The sequence below is a fragment of the Liolophura sinensis genome, chromosome 6 (genome assembly GCF_032854445.1).
Source record: "Liolophura sinensis isolate JHLJ2023 chromosome 6, CUHK_Ljap_v2, whole genome shotgun sequence".
Classification (NCBI taxonomy): Eukaryota; Metazoa; Mollusca; class Polyplacophora; order Chitonida; family Chitonidae; genus Liolophura; species Liolophura sinensis.
In genome coordinates, this window is record NC_088300.1 from 56,819,400 (window position 1) to 56,838,929 (window position 19,530).

General features: G+C 37.3%; 1 protein-coding gene across 3 annotated transcripts; it reads left to right on the forward strand.

Annotated features, from left to right (window-relative positions):
- Positions 1-193: 193 nt before the first annotated feature.
- Positions 194-18,657, forward strand: LOC135466277 (RUN domain-containing protein 1-like). 3 transcript variants are annotated; one of them, XM_064743690.1, is made up of 19 exons: positions 194-341; positions 707-785; positions 2,513-2,590; positions 2,848-3,012; positions 4,120-4,261; positions 4,888-4,980; positions 5,366-5,473; positions 5,925-6,034; positions 7,098-7,140; positions 7,424-7,514; positions 7,886-7,944; positions 8,455-8,529; positions 11,335-11,480; positions 11,905-12,010; positions 12,809-12,904; positions 14,159-14,269; positions 14,579-14,769; positions 15,098-15,192; positions 16,140-18,657. In XM_064743690.1, exons 4-19 carry the CDS (start codon positions 2,867-2,869, stop codon positions 16,244-16,246), a joined length of 1,719 nt encoding a protein of 572 aa, XP_064599760.1. In that variant the 5' UTR covers positions 194-341; positions 707-785; positions 2,513-2,590; positions 2,848-2,866; the 3' UTR covers positions 16,247-18,657. The 3 variants fall into 3 exon arrangements, with proteins under 3 accessions (XP_064599760.1, XP_064599758.1, XP_064599759.1); XM_064743688.1 differs by lacking the exon at positions 707-785; XM_064743689.1 differs by lacking the exons at positions 707-785; positions 2,513-2,590.
- The last annotated feature ends 873 nt before the right edge of the window (positions 18,658-19,530 follow it).

The window sequence follows — 19,530 nt, forward strand, 5'->3', positions numbered from 1 at the left end:
TACAGAGCTAGCGTTATAAATGAAAACTCATTTTCCTTGCTACGATTTGTAAATGTGGATATCTTGTGCTTTTTCCAGTAAATCAAATTACCAAATGTATAATAAAACCGCTAACATATGCGGAAACCAGACTAACATATTTGTACGAATATTCGGCTAAGCTATGAAAAGTATAACTCCGTATTCCCATCTGTCTGTGAAAGAGATACCTCCTAAATAATGTGAAAATTTGTTTGAGATTGTGTCGCTTCTTGCATGACAACGTGCTTGCTTTCTGTTCGGGCAACAGTTTACAACATTTGTGCAGAATATGGATATCTTTTTGTACCCGTATTGATGTGGTAAGTGTGGAATCTCTATGTCAATATGGACATGTCACAGCGCTACACTGCTACCACCGTCTGTTCACGTTTATATATGTAATTTACAGTTGACAACTGATAGTATGACGTCGTGGCATGGCATTGTTCAGCGAATATGCTAACACAGACCGACTTCTTGTAGATAAAATTTGCACAAATATTTTATCAAGCTCATAACCTTGGAAAGAGATTATATTTAGTGAAAAACTGTCAAGTATGATGATGAACTAATGTTGATAATAATGGGAAATTTCATGTGAAAAGCCATGACTTTTCAGGTCATACGTGAGGTGTAATGTTTGTTGCCAGTGTGATCACAGTCAAAAGTAAACTCTCTGTTGTAGTTAATATCTGCTGAGTGAATGAATGGAAAGAAGTCAAATTCATAGCTTGAGCATCGGGGTGCCTTGCAAGGCCCAAAAGGTGATAAATAGAACCTATTATGGATTCAGGTTCTCGGGAGTTCCGCTTAGGGGCTCTCACACATGTACCAAAAATTGGGGTTAGAATTTGGCGGTAAACGGCCTTTGCGTACATAAGTGGTCGGCGAATGGAGCATGTTCTCAATTAATTCATCTATGACGAATTTTGTTTTAAATGAAATATGAAGAAAGTCATCATTTTATATGATGGTCTGGATTTGTACTCAGTACACATGAGTGCTTAACGCCAGAAGATGTACATTGTTTAAATCAAAAGGATTATACTGATAAAGTCTCAATCCAGATTAGGACTCTAGTCTCGAGATATCTTGGTGGGTGGAGAGGAGTAGAAAGTTGTCATACAAGTTCTTAACCCGATTAGTTTTAATCTCATAAAGCTGTTTTGTCACGTTAGTGGTAAAGACATGCTCAAGCATATCAACTACCACAAGTATGGGCACAACTTAGCTTAGGCCCTACAGCTCTGTGAACATTTCGCTGTTGCCTGTCTTCTCAAAAACAGATTTGTTTATACAAAAAGTCAAAATCGGATTTTGTATTGGCCTATATTTTTTAAATAATGCTTACATGGATACTTCATTTATTCTCCGACATTGACTTTGTGCAAGACGGATGATTTGCTAATAAAAACCTACAATGTGTTTGGCCCTTTGCACGTGTATCACCAGCTAGCCTGTTTTTAGGCCTACACATGTTAACTATACATTGTGACACGTATGCTGGTTAATGCTTAGTGTGATCTAAATAAACTACTGACATGTATGGATATCACCACAAAAGAGTTCTAAGCAGAGGTAGTTTTTAATAGAGAACAAGCTCCATTCACCCAACACATATGTACGCGAAGGCCATTCATCGCCAGGATTCTTACCCAAATCTCTGGTAAATGCACGAGCGTCCCACGTGGAACTCCCAAGAACTTGAATCAGTAATAGGCCCTATAACATAGAGCTAAATAGACAAAATGCTGATTTTTGGCGATCTTTAAAGTTTACAGTACTATTGCACAAAGAAACAAAGAAAGACATCATATTGGAGGGTTAGACACATTCTGATTATTTTTCCAGAAAATAATTATTACCTAAAAGCTATATTTTTCATTATTTATGCAAAAATTGTATCCAAAGCCTATCTCTCGTAGGTTAGATTCGGCTTGTTCTCACCTTCAGCGCTCCAGTCAGATGACGTTGTGGCATGGCTGATTCATTCACTTTGTGGGTAAACCTGAGAGTTTTTTTGTGAAAATTGATTACATGTAATTTCTTATTTCAACAATATCATTTTGAGGTCTTTATGTCTTTCTGAAATGCACTTTTAGATACCAAACTTGAGGTGAAATACAATAAAGTCTTTTCAAAGTCATTATTGTTCATTTCCTGATACCTTCCCATACTGTCTTTCACCTTGCTGTCTGCTTGCCACTGCCACAAGCGAGTGAAGAGCCTGGATGTGTGTAGCTTTGAATTTGGAACTTCCAAGATTCCAAGAGAATGATTTATGTTAAGATGATTATATCAAGTATCATGATCTGACGAGCAACCTAGCTGACTGTGATGACCATGGGGCTGTATGTAAGCACTGGGAGCAGCCAGATGCATTAGGAGACAGTGACTTGACCAAGATAATACTGCAACCCATGTAACCCATGTAAATTGATATTTGTAGCTTTGTAACAGCTGTTTTTTTTTAAATCTCCTTTCCTATTAGGTAACAGCCAGTGGTAATAAGGGTTGAAATGAAGGGCTGAAACAACTGAATTGCGCATAAAGACTGGACTTGGCACAGGTCGGCTTTGTTTATGTGGCCTTAACAGCATGGACATTCATCAAGGATTCATAGAGAACTGTTCAGAAAAGTTTTGTGTGAATTGGTGAATGAAAAGGTTATGGGTAATTAAATGATGATTAATGAACTTATTATAGTGTGTGTTAAAAAATGATCCATGGGCATAAATTGTTGTTTGACAGTGGAAAGTGGGGGATAGTTGCTGTTTATGTGCATGTGGTAATTAAGCGTTTTTTTTTTAATTTCACCTTCAACAGATTCAGACAAGTTTGCACAATGATGGAAGAAACAATGACGGCCATTACTGATGAGAGTTACGAGTATGATAGTTTTGATGACCAGAACTACGAAAGGCCAGCCGAGCGCTGGGCTCCATTGGGAGCTGCGGCTACTAGTCCCGCACCTTCCCATGGAGAAGGAAGGTATAATGCTATCTTGGATTTTGCCTCCCACTTCACTCACTTCTCCAATCCGGTGGGCCTTATGATGCTCTCATTATGCCCTCAGTATCATTTGGTAATCTCACTTGTAGAAAGATAAAAGCTTCTCTTCATAGACAAACCGCAAACTGAGGGGTCGGCAGTTTGAAACATAGTCACTTTATTTTCAAAATGACATTGTCATGTAAACACTTCACGTAGATAGTAAGCCTTTATCTTATTTATTAGTATTTGGTGTTCAGTTATTGGAATACATCATTTGTTATCAAGATAAGGCAGAAATATATACAGCCTACATTCAGTATGCATGTGCTGTCAAAACTGCGCAATGGCAGCCTTCAGCAGTGTTTGTTTTGATGGGTGTTCCCACAACTTTTAATCTAAAGTCACACCTGTTTAATGTTCTTGACTGTGTAAACTTAAACTTAGTACACACTTGAACTTTGCCTAGAATGTGGCACTTGCTCTAAGGTATGTACATTATCATGTTATATCAGACGAAAAATATATTTTGTTCACATCAAACCAACAAGATAAAAAGTTTTGTCAGTACAAACGGGCAGAGATAACCGGTCATTATATTGATTCATGCCTATTCCGATCAACTTATACTGGATGACTTTAAAAGCATAGGAATCAGGCTGTTATACAAGAAGTCGCCCATTGCATTGAGGAATATGATTTATTTGTGACCCCTCTTCTTAACTTGGGGTCAGATAGAGGCATTGTTAGACTTGTGCTGTTTTGAGAGCCATCTTTGGGAGATTTTTCAAATGCCTTTGGGGGACGAACTTTCAAACCCTTAACCTGCATGTATACAGGTAGATTTATTCTGATTTATCTCTGTGAATTAACCAGTTAAATCCAAGATAGTGTGATTTATATGTCAAATCGTTTAGTATATGATAGGACTATTCAGTGTGATTCCTTACATTGGGAAATACAATGTAAGATGGCAATTTGAAATGTTAGGGCCCCTTACTCAACAATGACTGAATGATCGATTTCACATGTAATTTAGACTGGACTTTCATTCACCCTGTATACATGTAGAATGCCATTGACTACTGACTGATGTTTTTTTCACAGCATGGAGGAGGCTGACCAGCTACAGAAGCTGGAAGAGGAACAGGAAATGCTCAACTCTTCCCTTATGGCACTCACCAGTCACTTTGCTCAGGTCCAGTTCAGGTTGAAACAGATTGTCGATGCTGAGCCAGAGGATAAAGAGGTAATGTGAAATCAAGAATTCCTGACTCTTTAAGAAAGCTTTAATTACAGAAGGAACAGATGTGTGTCAAACTCAGTATTATGTGCTAGGGTTTTGAGTAGATATTCAAATCTTAATAATTCTATGTAAATAAATGTGTGTAAACATGCTTCCTGGCTCATTTAGTGTTCTGGCTAAAACCATACTAGCTCTCGCTTTCACAGCTGTGAATTGAAGTCAGATGGTATGTGGGGATACGTGACAATGTGCTTTCCTTCACCCATATATGTCACTGTCACCCATATATGTGAAATATTCTTGAGTTAAGCAAAGTATTATGTAAACATTCTCATGCAGATTTTTTATATGTACATGTACATGTACATCACCTGGTGTCACCAGGCGAATGATTGCGGTGATAAGATAGAACATTTCCTTTCAGAGAGTTGAATGGTGATGCAAAACGCTTTCTGGACGTTTCTCACACACTTAACATGCGGAAACTAGCTGCCGAAAATATCTTCAGACTTCCTGATCCTAAAGCATTATCCAAGGGTTTTTTGTCTGATACAATGAGGTGTAACAAGTCGGAGGATATCTGTGTGTAGATATGTTGTCTCACCACACTATTTTTGCTTTTATTACAGGCATTGCTGAAGGACTTGGAGGAGTTTGCATTTAAAGGCATCCCTGATATGCGTAAATGTCAGCTGGATACAGAGGAGCTGAAGAAAGAACTGGTGAGATCACTTTAGGATGAACAAAATGTTTACTAAAACTGATTTTGAGGATAATTTAGATTCTATTTAGCATGGTTAAGAGGTTTAGCCTAAAACTCTCTGAAAATTAAACTTCTGTTAACAGTTTTTTACATGCTAACCCATCAGGATTACACAGCCTAAAAATAAAAAAAATAAACAATAAATAAAAAAATAAAAGTAAACTATAATAGCATGAATGTAAAGTAGCAGAATAATCCAGGTGTGTACATGTAGTGTCTTATTTTTATTTGGTGGCAAAGGGTAAGTATGAACAACAAAACAAGATGTTAAATATAACTATTAATTGAATGAATGATGTATTTTGTTCGAAGTAGACTAACAGTTGATGGTTTTGGTGTTGTAGACTGAACAAGAGCATGAGAGTAAGATATCACAACAGAGAGAGAAGCAAAAGGAACTGATTGGGCAGTTGAAGACACAGTTAGAAGATCTGGAGCTGTATGCATATGAGGTAAGGGCAGATAACTCTTGTGGTGGTATTTGCATATCAGGGGTACCAACCAAACTGATGATAGTGATGGTTAAATGTTTTGATTTATTTTGAGCATAATGTAGCTATTTTTAGCTTGCCTGTACAAAGAACAGGCATAGCTTATGCTATTTGCATTGGTGCCAAATAAGAGGGAATGCTAATTAATTAAGGTAAATAATAAGGTCATTTAAGGTAAAATAATTAAGGTAAATGTTAGGGATGATAATTTAAAAAATACTGCATGTATTGAGCTCAGGTTTTGCTTTACATGTCAAGCACAATGACACAGTGGTGATGATGTGTTGTTGATGCTCTTTGTGTTCTTGGAATAATCTGGTTTATTTCAGAGAAACAACACCATTTGTATTATAAATTTGTATGTATATGTAACAATGATATTTTATTTCTTTATTTATTTTTTTTATTTTAGACAGGAGAAGCTGAACTGCCAACCAGCAAAGTCATGGAGAAACAACGAGTGATCATTGATGAGCTCAAACACAAGATGGACTTGGATCTTCAACATTTCGAAAAACTCAGGTGTTTTTTTCAGCTTAATGCTGTGAAGGGCTTTTGTTGAAAGTTGTTCAGGGTGAAGTAAATATCCCACCTCCTGAACTGTGTTAGTTAATACTGTTTGATCAGAAGATACTCAAAAGCTGACAAAGCTGTTTATACTGCCTCTGGCCTCTTAATCAGCATCAGACAATGCAAAATTTGAAACTTTAATGAAGTAAATAAAAGAAATCAAATGGAAACATATTGTGATGGGATATGACAAAAACTGATCAGAATGTTTGTTCAATCTCTTTAATGTATGGACATAAATATTTCAGCATGATATCTAGTCCATTGTTTTAACAGGCCTGCTCTGAATTACCTCCCTTATTACCCAATAGCGACTATGACATAACAAGAGACTGGTTTTTGAGACATGAAACTACAAGAAATGGCATCTCGCCTATTAGTAGTATATAGGTTATGTCACAACATACAAAATTTTTCTAGGCAAGAAAATGGAAAATAGAAACATGATATGACCTGTCAGCCTTTGGGAGTCACTGATGTCAAGATATCTTGAATGAAGTCCATGTTTTTCAGCTAAAAGAGTTCAGCGAAGCTGTTTATTATGTTTAATTAGAGCCAGGATTTTAAAATTGCTTCTGAATTGATTAAAAAAATATATAATTTTTTCCTGGGCTGTCTAGGTTTATAAAATGAAAGTCTGTCTTAAGGCTAGGTCTTCTTTAACTCCCAAACTTGTCAATAGCCATAATACTGAGGTCCCATCTAACTACACTTTACTTAAACACATCTTAAATGGGAGAGTGACCTCAAGGGAAGTAATTCGGTGCAGCCCTATTAATGTAAAAACAACACTGTTTTGTGTTGTGTGCTAGCATCATATAACTAATGGATTTCTTTTCTCTCAAAGCTAAGCACATGGCCTATGATTAAGAAAAACAGTGCTGTAATTTGGATGGGAGCCAGTTTGAGTGCTGCTGAGGTTGGTTCTTCATGAAAACATTGTCCTTTTTTACCATGCAGAAGGTCGGTGTGATTGTCTTTTTATACTTATAGTGTCTTTTTTTTTTATCTCTAGCCCAGAAGAGTTACGACAGATTGTGGACCATGCAGTAAGCCAGGTGAGACAAGTACATTGTCTTACTGCGCAAGGTGTCATCTCTCATGCTGAGGGGTTAGATTTTATGTTGATTCCTTACTGATCTCCACTCCCAAGAAATTGAAATAGAAGTTGAAAAAGTCCAAGTGACACCCATATAATCACATTAATAAATCCCATATATGTAATTAAATAAATAAAACTATCTAAAATATTTAAGCTTTTCAAAGAAATGCACATTTATTTATTTGTCATTATTATTTATTAATTTTCCTTTAAATGAGAGATACTTGCTTTTATTGTAGATAATTAACCCTGGCAAGGTGAAAGAGAAATTGGTGGAACAGTTGAAAACTCAGATCATTGATTTGGAGAGATTCATACAGTTTTTACAGGGTAAGTCCTGTCTGGGTACATAGTGCTTCATGTTCATGTTGTAGTTAGCCTATTAGTGAAATATATGGTATTTCTGCTCCTGCAAATCGCCATGTAGTGCAGGTGAAATAATTCAAGTGTTTAGTGTCTAAAGAAATTGTCCACTTGTGGAGATTTAGCTAACATATTTTATGTTTTTCATACAGTCAGTGAATTATTGGTGAAACAATAATTGTGCAGGAGACCTGTAGCACATTTGAAGAAAGTCTTGAAAAATGTCATGTAATATTACATGATTTTGCATGTGTGGGCTCTGGGAAGAACAGTATAAAAAAACTAATGATTTGATATGCCTGACTGTGGATTGTGATTGAAATGTGCTTTTTTGGTAGGTGAGGCAACTAGCCCTGGCCCCCTGGGAAAGGACCGATGTGCCTGTGGTCATGGGAGGGTAATTTCCAGTATATATTGTACCCTAAACATGAAAAGCTCAGTTACATTTTAAACACAGTGGCCTATTTGGCCTAGTGGCTAGTGTGTTAGCACAGCACAATGGTCCAGGAGCCTCTCACCAATGGAATTGCTGTGAATTCAAGTTCAGCCTGTACTGGCTTCCTCTACGGTCGTATGTGGGAAGGTCAGACAGCAACCTGTGGATGTTCCTAGCTCTACCCCATTTCCTCCCATCGTAATGCTGGCAACCATTGGATGAAATATTCTTGAGTAGGGCAGAAGAGAACATTCATTACAGTGCAATGCAGTATTCAACTTCCAAGACAAAATTCAGAGCAATGTACATGTATGTCTGATGTTTTAATAGATATGGATAATATTGTTCATTCTGTCCTGTCTGAGGATTAGATAGGTCAAATCATTCGTCTTTATGAATAGCAATCCATATCTGTTCTTGTGAAAAGCATTCTTTTGAGATGTGTAGTAAAGTTTGGATTTTTTATTGCAGAGTGCACGTCAAATGGCTGGGTACTGTACAGAGGGAACGCATAAACATAAGTCCTCCAAATCTCACCCTAATGAGGTCAGTCTTAATTTTTAAATCAGGTTTGTTTGCAATCATCATATACCAGTCATTGATGTAAAGTTGTACAATTTTTTTCTTTCTTTTAAAGAATTTGTATGATAAGATTGATAATATCAGTGTTAATGGAGAGAATGTGTACTTGATTTTTAGCATGGTGTGAATGTGTCTGCAATAGCGGATGAATATTCCTGTGTTGTTTTCAGTCCAGTAGCTTACATCATCAGATAGGATGAATTTTCCTGTGTTGTTTTCAGTCTAGTAGCTTACATCACCAGATAGGATGAATATTCCTGTGTTGTTTTCAGTCTAGTAGCTTACATCACCAGATAGGATGAATATTCCTGTGTTGTTTTCAGCCCGGTAACATACATCACCAGATAGGTTGAATATTCCTGTGTTGTTTTCAGCCTGGTAGCTTACATCACCAGATAGCATGAATATTCCTGTGTTGTTTTCAGCCCGGTAGCTTACATCACCAGATAGGATGAATATTCTTGTGCTGTTTTCAGTCCAGTAGCTTACATCACCAGATAGGATGAATATTCCTGTGTTGTTTTCAGTCCAGTAGCTGACATCACCAGATAGGATGAATATTCTTGTGTTGTTTTCAGTCTGGTAGCTAGGATGAATATTCTTGTGCTGTTTTCAGTCTAGTAGCTTACACCACCAGATAGCATGAATATTCCTGTGTTGTTTTCAGCCCGGTAGCTTACATTACCAGATAGGATGAATATTCCTGTGTTGTTTTCAGTCCAGTAGCTGACATCACCAGATAGCATGAATATTCCTGTGTTGTTTTCAGTCCAGTAGCTGACATCACCAGATAGGATGAATATTCCTGTGTTGTTTTCAGCCCGGTAGCATACATCACCAGATAGGTTGAATATTCTTGTGTTGTTTTCAGCCCGGTAGCTTACATCACCAGATAGCATGAATATCCCTGTGTTGTTTTCAGCCCGGTAGCTTACATCACCAGATAGGATGAATATTCTTGTGCTGTTTTCAGTCCAGTAGCTTACATCCCCAGATAGGATGAATATTCTTGTGCTGTTTTCAGTCCAGTAGCTTACATCACCAGATAGGATGAATATTCCTGTGTTGTTTTCAGTCCAGTAGCTGACATCACCAGATAGGATGAATATTCTTGTGTTGTTTTCAGTCTGGTAGCTAGGATGAATATTCTTGTGCTGTTTTCAGTCTAGTAGCTTACACCACCAGATAGCATGAATATTCCTGTGTTGTTTTCAGCCCGGTAGCTTACATTACCAGATAGGATGAATATTCCTGTGTTGTTTTCAGTCCAGTAGCTGACATCACCAGATAGCATGAATATTCCTGTGTTGTTTTCAGTCCAGTAGCTGACATCACCAGATAGGATGAATATTCCTGTGTTGTTTTCAGCCCGGTAGCATACATCACCAGATAGGTTGAATATTCTTGTGTTGTTTTCAGCCCGGTAGCTTACATCACCAGATAGCATGAATATCCCTGTGTTGTTTTCAGCCCGGTAGCTTACATCACCAGATAGGATGAATATTCTTGTGCTGTTTTCAGTCCAGTAGCTTACATCCCCAGATAGGATGAATATTCTTGTGCTGTTTTCAGTCCAGTAGCTTACATCACCAGATAGGATGAATATTCCTGTGTTGTTTTCAGTCCAGTAGCTGACATCACCAGATAGGATGAATATTCTTGTGTTGTTTTCAGTCTGGTAGCTAGGATGAATATTCTTGTGCTGTTTTCAGTCTAGTAGCTTACACCACCAGATAGCATGAATATTCCTGTGTTGTTTTCAGCCCGGTAGCTTACATTACCAGATAGGATGAATATTCCTGTGTTGTTTTCAGTCCAGTAGCTGACATCACCAGATAGCATGAATATTCCTGTGTTGTTTTCAGTCCAGTAGCTGACATCACCAGATAGGATGAATATTCCTGTGTTGTTTTCAGCCCGGTAGCATACATCACCAGATAGGTTGAATATTCCTGTGTTGTTTTCAGCCCGGTAGCTTACATCACCAGATAGCATGAATATTCCTGTGTTGTTTTCAGCCCGGTAGCTTACATCACCAGATAGGATGAATATTCTTGTGCTGTTTTCAGTCCAGTAGCTTACATCACCAGATAGGATGAATATTCCTGTGTTGTTTTCAGTCCAGTAGCTGACATCACCAGATAGGATGAATATTCTTGTGTTGTTTTCAGTCTGGTAGCTAGGATGAATATTCTTGTGTTGTTTTCAGTCTAGTAGCTTGCACCACCAGATAGGATGAATATTCCTGTGTTGTTTTCAGTCCAGTAGCTGACATCACCAGATAGCATGAATATTCCTGTGTTGTTTTCAGCCCGGTAGCTGACATCACCAGATAGGATGAATATTCCTGTGCTGTTTTCAGTCTAGTAGCTTACATTACCAGATAGGATGAATATTCCTGTGTTGTTTTCAGTCCAGTAGCTGACATCACCAGATAGGATGAATATTCCTGTGCTGTTTTCAGTCTAGTAGCTTACATCATCAGATAGGATGAATATTCCTGTGTTGTTTTCAGTCTAGTAGCTTACATCACCAGATAGGATGAATATTCTTGTGTTGTTTTCTGTCCAGTAGCTTACATCACCAGATAGCATGAATATTCCTGTGTTGTTTTCAGTCTAGTAGCTTACATCACCAGATAGCATGAATATTCCTGTGTTGTTTTCAGCCTGGTAGCTTACATCACCAGATAGAATGAATATTCTTGTGCTGTTTTCAGTCTAGTAGCTTACATCACCAGATAGGATGAATATTCCTGTGTTGTTTCAGTCCGGTAGCTTACATCACCAGACTATGTCCATCATGAAGAAGGCCTTAGCCATCCTTCAGATCTTTGCTATCAGTCAGCTTGGCTGTGGCGGGCGGGAGTTTCAGAGAAACCTGATGAAGAGGACAGCCAAGGGAAACCATTGGGGGTGAGCTCAACAATTTTCCCTCATATATATATTTTTTTTATCGACATGTTGTTTGTTTATTTTTGATTTTTTTCTTCTTTTTTTCTTTTTGATATATATGCAAGTAGGACAGTCATGAAAATAAGTTGCTGTAAATTGTCTAAACCAAGATATTCATCATTCATATTTGACATATTTACAGTTTAATGTTTGTGTTGTCTTCTTTGTTGGCGTTAGCTGCGAAGTTATTATTGCCATAGAAAGGTGGATAACTGAATTTTGATTATGGCCTTTATCATGTATGATAACATGCTGTGAATCTTCAATTCATCACTTGTGAAATGGGATTCTCCCAGGTCTCTGCCTTGATAATGTGACGAATAAGTTGCTATCCAATAATTTAGTTTTTTTAACTTTGTATGATAAATGTGATCTTGGTTATCAGGGATCTAAGGGCTAAGCTGGAGATGGCAGTGGACTCAGTGCTGAGGATTGCCAAAGAGCAGGACCAGACCCCATCAGAGAGTGACTACACCAGTGATTCAGAAGAGGTCTGTGAAAGCATAACCATATCTCTTATTACATGTATGGCAGACCTATCTTGTGATGTTTTCTTTTTTATATAAATAATCGGACACGTCATATTACATAACAGGTTACAACAAGGAGGAATCAGTGTAAATCTGCATCTAATGGTCGTGAAACGAGTAAGTGTGACATTTCGGGTATGCAGGGCTTGAAATGTTTGTTTTCAGCTTAGAGGGTGGGGGTGGGTGGTGGGGGGCTCTGTGGTTGAGATTGTTAACTCACCATTGTGACACAATGACCCAGGAGCCTCTCACTGATTTGGTTGCTGTGAATTCAAGTCCAGCTCCTGCTGGCTTCCTTACCGGCCGTGTTTAAGAAAGTCTGCCCGCAACCTGTGGATGGTTGTAGGGTGACCTTGGGCTCTGCTCAGTTTCCTCCCACCATAATGCTGGCTGCCGTCATATAAGTGAAATTTTCTTGTACGGCATAAAACACCAATCAAATTTATTTATTTGTTTATTTGATTGGTGTTTACGCCAATCAAGTCAATAAATCAACTTGGAGGCCAAGGATATTTTTGATGCCTGTATTGGCTCTTTGTGATATGTAGTGAAAAGGGAAAATCAAATTTTTTGGGAGCCAATCCAGAAATTCAGGAACATTTAGCAGCTAAGAAGTCCTGACATGTTGGGGTTCAGTATCTCTAGATATATATCTTTCATAACTAACAAGAAAGAACTGTTGTGTGTCAGTTAAGCAAGAGTAAATTTGGTACAATGTACGCAACATTCTCATGTCATTGTGATATTTTCTTTTGGCAGGGCCCAACAGAGGTGTGTGACCCTGTGTTAACCCAGGCTGTGAGGAGAGACCTAGCCATGGCAATTAAGGATCTCATGCAGCATGGACTGATGGAGGTAAGAACAGGAACTGATTTATCTGATAACAGCTAGTCTGAGGCTGCAGGTATTATTCCCACTTTGCCATAAAAAAGACAGATGAAGGGCAGGTTCAATCCTGGACTTGGGCAGAGAATTTTTACATAAACTGTTATTGGCCTTCACAGGGCCATTTGTAAAGTCTTAAGTTCTTTTGCAGGTCTCAAAAGTTCATCAGTAACATGCCTCATTCTGGGTGTTTATTCCAGGCACTTTGGTTTCCTCAAAACATTTGATTAGCAACCACCATGCAGACACATACTATGAAGTACTTAATTGTCGTGTGGAACTAATTTTTGCGGATTTCACAGTCAGTTATTTGCTGTGAAAAGTAATTCCAATGTAAAAAATTTCCAATGTTGAATTATATATTACGGGTAGTTGTATTGATGAAGTTAAATCTTTGCCAGGCTGGCAGGCAGCTAAATTTTAAGAGCAGGGAGGGACAGTTAGGCGTTAAATATATGTATACAAACTCTAGTAGGTATAAAACAAAGTGGGAGTTCATTCGGCTTTAGTTTGATCAATGTTCGGTGTGCTGTCATTTTGATACACCCTCTCCCATTGGCTGTGTCTCTCCTGTGAACCAGTGTGTCAGCTTGTAACAAATTTTGAACTGTGTACAACAATAAAATGACCGTTTCACAGTTATAGCAATGATAGCAGTTTCTGACCGGCTACATAGGACGATTAAAACTGAAAGTAATGGTCACGGTAGGTGTCCATGAATACTGCCCATGGTAAGTGCGAAACTAATCTTACATAGTGATAACCCATACCCCATTGTTTTAATCTTTTATCCAGATTATGAGGATTGGCAACAGAGCAGGAAACAATGCAGGATTAAATCTGTCAATACCTTTTTGACGTGTTTGTGTAATTTTGGCCGTACTGTAACTAGGAAAATGAAACAGTTTTAAGATTTTTTTTTCAGTATTGGCTTGATTAACTATGCAAAAATTAATTCCTGAGAACCCATTACGAAGTAAATCCATGAAAATAAAATTCAGCAAATAATAAGTACCGGTACTTAACAGTATATAGTGCTGCCTCACTGTAATGGAAGATGTCAGAAAGAATGCCCCATTCAGTCATATTATAATGACTCCTAACTAACTGGTATTTGACCAATTCCTCTTATGCTGACTACCTCAAATTGGAATGTTGGAATAAGTTAGAAAGTTTTGTACCTACTGTACAAACCACACCATGTTGTTGTTTTCACTTTTGTAGATTGGACAGAGCAATACCCTTGTCCCATTTGGCTGTTTCCCATCTCGGTCAGCAAAGACAACAAAGATGATGCATGCCTGGGATCTGCTTCTCAAGTACTATGACATGAAGGTTAGTGCATGCAACATGGCTAAATTATTTCACCATTGAGAAAAAAAAATAAATACATGTACAACTCTTCTGAAAGAGGGTATGGTTTGTAATTCTGCTTAATATTTAAACTTCTAGTTCCATTGCAGAATGATGACAGGAGACATGTGGAAACATTTTTTTTTTCTTGAATCACTCTCGAGATGCACATAGCATTTATTTCTATATTTGTTCACCAGGCTGATCTAGGAGTTGATTTTCACGCAGGGCATAACAGATACTTTATGTATGTTTCTCTGGCCTGAAGCACGATGTGTTTTTCTGTTACAGCATGGTAGAGAATACAACGAGTCTCCAGCCCGTAAATTGTCTCAGTCTTTTCACCTGGACATTGTTGGTGGTAAACCAATCACAGCCAAGCAGACCATGCTAGGGACAATCGGCAGTGTGGTCACCTCACATACACCACTCAAGAGGAGTGAGGATTCACAGTTCAAGGCTTTCGTCTGTGCAGCTTTGAAGTAGGTGGAGTCTCTATTCCTTTTTTTTTTCTTTTTAACATGGAGCAGTTATTGTTGCTGAATACATGCACTTAATGACTTGATGTTGACATATTTTAGTTTAAAAAAACATGTTTAAGAAATGACTTTTGCAGAATTTGATTTATTTTGCTTTAAGAAATGACTTTTGCAGTATTTGATTTATTTTGCTATTAGAAATGACTTTCGCAGTCTTTGATATATCATGTTTATAACTATGAAAGTTACAATCTCTATGATGGTTGTTTTTAACCCTTGGCAGTTGTTTTTTAGCCATTTGCAGGAACTAACATGTTGTTTACTTTTGCAGTGAGAAGAAGCTGGTGACGTGGCTTCGACTGCTTTACAGAACCCAGTCTATCATAGACTTTTACTATCAGGACTGGAGCTACGCGGCTAGGACAGGTATGCTGTACACTCATTGCAAACACCAGTCCCCCTCACCAATGCGATCACTCTGAGCTCCAGCAAAGCTCATGCGGGTGTCCTTTCCGCCCATAAGTGGGAAGGTCTTGCAGCAACCTGGGTGGTTGTGGATTTTCCCCTGGCTCAGCCTGCTTTTCTCCCACTATAATGCTGGCTTTCATGGTACAAGTCAAATACTCTTGAAAACAGCATAAAACTCCAATTATTTATTTATTTATTTATTTGATTGGTGTTTTACACCGTACTCAAGAATATTTCACTGATACGACGGCAGCCAGCATTATGGTGGGTGGAAACCGGGCACAGCCCGGGGGAAACCCACGACCATCCGCAGGTTGCTGGAAGACCTTCCCACGTACGGCCGGAGAGGAAGCCAGCATGAGCTGGACTTGAACGCACAGCGACCACATTGGTGAGAGACTCCTGGGTCATTACACTGCGCTAGTCCACTAACTAACTGAGCCATAGAGGCCCCGTTAACTCCAATTAAATAAACAAAATATACTTATTATCATGCACATCATCAGATCCATATCACATCAAAAATGTCACTGAATGGTTCTATTCTAAATTTTGTTCAAATGTTTTAGTTGATGACAGACAAAATATATTTCTTGCTCCACTTAACATGCCTGACACACTTGTACTTATGAGATAGCAGGTTCAGTGTATTCATAGCCAAAAGCTTTTAGAAACTATGCAATTATGCAAGTACGATGGGTTTTTTGCCAAAAGAAATCAGAATTCTATATTTCTATATATAATTCTATATACATGTCAGATATGATCCCATGATTTCATTTTAAAAAATTTGGTAACAATAATTTGGCTACTTACAAATTTACAGTGAAATAAAGCACAAGAAGCTACATGTACTTGTATGTGAATATCCATCCATATAATATTTTTTGTTTTTCCTTTTCAAGGTTTTGAAGATGCCTTGAAGACATTGGACAAGCTGAATGCAGTTACATTCAAACTTCCCGTGGATTTGGCAGTTCGACAGTTCAGCAACATTAAAGATGCCTTCTAGAGTAGAAGCAGATTTGCCATTGGCAGTTACTTAACTCTGTGAAAGGGCCTGGCACTTTGTTATCTGTTAAGTTTGGCTGTGTCATGTCAGAGTTGCCCTCCATCAGTGCACACATTGTCCCGTGTAGTCTGTGCGTCATACTGACTGTCGTCTACCTTAACTTAATGATAGCAGGGTTCTACTTAAGCAAACATAAGCAATGCCATTCAAAGTGCAGGGCAAAACTATCTTCATTTATGTTGTTAGAAATATTGCTGCACCATTAAAAACATTCATAATAGGATAAAATATGGTGGTCTTTTCACACCATAAGAATAAATTGTCTACTGAGCATTTTCAAAAATAGATATTTTCTCTGATAAACTATCTTAGGATCATTTTAATGGACTTTCAGGTGCTTAGAATAATGTATAAACATTTAGAAAATATCATCTCAAAAACCTACCTTACATACCAGCATAGCGATTGCTTTGGTGGCATTTCTGGACCCATTTGTCTGATGCATGTTATGAGTCTCATATTATATTTGACTGTACAAAGCAAGTGATCAGTGTTCAAAGACTGATCACAAAGTTCAGAGATGCATTATACTAAGTGTGTCCTAGCACAATCTTTCTATGACTTGTTTCAGACATGACTTGTTACTTGTTACTCGTACTAGGTCAGGATATTAAACCTTTGCTAGCATTGATAACAATAGCACACAGTGATATTTTGACTGACATCTTGACTGCTGCTCCATTATAAGTATGATACGAATCTTATATTATAGGTTTGTATCATGCATTAATAGGCTTATATCATGCATTAACTTAAGTCACATATTATCCAGAGATTACTTACCTGTGATGCAAGAGCTGGGGTATCTTTCTGGGCATACACTGTAAATCTACATTTATATCTGCATCTTTTGAATATTTTGGGAAAAGATACAGGTACATGGATGTAATTGTTTTTTAATTGAGAAGTGTTTTCAGCTGTTTGTAACCCTATGTTGATGCATTATATTTATATGCTAATAGCATAAAGGCAGTGCTCAACAATGAGGGTGTATTCTTAACCAACATTCCACTCCTTACTTAACAGGTGTTTATTTACATCCTTTAGGTTTATCACTACAAGATGCGAGTATGCTGTAAACTTTAATAAACTTCTGTTGCTATTTTTCTGTTATCAAGGACCAACAAGTAATAGGTAATCCAATATAAAATAAGTGTTCCTGATGTGTTTGGAAGGTATGTACACCTTTAACGCATTAATTGAAAGGTTGGTTAATTCCTTAGTCTGTTTGTACCACGTAGTTCACAACAATCCAGTCCAATCCTGCAGAGATGCCATAGTTGTTATGCTAACAAAGCTACTTTCTGATAGTTTAGGTGATTCTTTGTCTATCCTATGGTGATATCAAACAGTAACAGCATCAGTCATCTCGTGGAGTAAATCACTTTCTGATTTCTTTTGTGTCACAAATATAAATTTCTTAAATACGGTTGTTAAATGACTGGTTACAGATACATTCATAACAGCAGAGGTACTTACATATATAATTAGATGGATTTGGCATAGGAAATGTGTTGAAGAACTTACCATTCTGTCTTCCTTTACTGTTGATGTATATGGTAGCCTTGGTTGTGTGAACGCTAAAGTGTTCCTTATTATTCATGTATATTATACAATAATATGTTGTATAATGTTTAGATTATGGATGGTATTTGACATGACATGTTATGCTTACTTTGTTATTGACACTTAAGGATGCTGTTACAATACTAGATATAAATTTATCTACATTGGAGAGATTTATTTGAGTTTAATTCAAATTCCTATTGGCGATGTAAGGGGTACAGTAATTTTCTGTTTCACATTATCTTTACACATGCAATAATCTCCAAGCATAAAAAAATTAATAGTAACAGACTTTATCTTGATGTTTTTGTCCTGATTAATTATCCCATGTGTTTATTATGTCTTTGTTCTTATCGTTATTGATTATGGGCAGCTAAGTGGTGCCTCATAATATTCCAGGTGCAGGAGTCTGTGTTTGGTGTAACACCTGTATTTGAATGAGCCTGGCAGATTTTACACCTGTCACGTGTGATTATAGATTGTGCAATATCTTATTTTGACCTTTTGTGGAGTACTAGAGACAGACTACTGGTACAATTTATAATATAATTCAAACCCAGCCTATACAGTAGTGGCATATTCTCTAGCAGAGTACAGCACAGTTTTTGATTGTCTTTCACTTAGTCCACCTAAGCCAAAATCGCCAGTTGGCATTTGCCCACACTGGACCCATGGCAAGCAAATATCACAGAATAATTGAATTTTAAGTTGCTCATCTTATAAAGCAGTCTGTGCACAATGTGTGAACTGCTTTGCTTGAGGTGCCTTGCCTTTTTATGAACTTACCCAAACTAATGTTCTTATGGGTAGCTACTTGAGTGGAGTGCATTATTTACAATTCTTCTTTCAGATATGGCACTTTTCTGACTCGAGGAAATCATTCCTTTTGTTGCATTTATGATTTTATGTGTATAATTTCTGGATTTTCTGAACCTTATTTATTTTTGTTTCAATAATAATTTATTTATGCTGTGCATATGGCAGCTTTAAGCCAAATATCTTTTTGAAATGTCTCCATATTAAATCTTTCAGTTTACTATTTATTGTTTAACACATTCCTATTCCTATTCCATATAAAGGTATTGACTGATGTTTGTTGTTTACATAGGTATGTTATCATGTATTGGTGATAAAGTGAATATGTTATGTTGTCTATATGTATTTTCGAATGCTGTCTATTACAGTCCTAACAGAGATGATAGATGTTAGGTTTGGATTTGTGTAAAACATATTTACGACGCATATTTGTTTAATAAGCTTAAGGGCCCGATGTAATCTCTTTACTGTACAACTATACCACAACCTAGGGCCACTGTCTCAAAAATTTTTCCTTATTTCCCTTAACTTTTTCATAAATGATGTTCACTATTGGCTATGGCACTATGGAACAACAATGAAAGAAAAAAAACAATGAACTACAATTTTTTCCTAAACAATATATATGGATATTTATCTCATAAGCATACTTGAACTGAACTTCCCTGTCATGTATTCATCTACCTATGAGTGAGGACATAAGGATCTCCTGTTAAACTGAGCTGTTGCCTTACTCGGTTATTTCTTTTCTTTCCTGTTTTTTTTTTTTTTTTTTTTTTTCTATTTTATAGTTGCTCAAGGTAAACCATGGCAAAACTATTGTTGTGCATAAGTAAATGGGA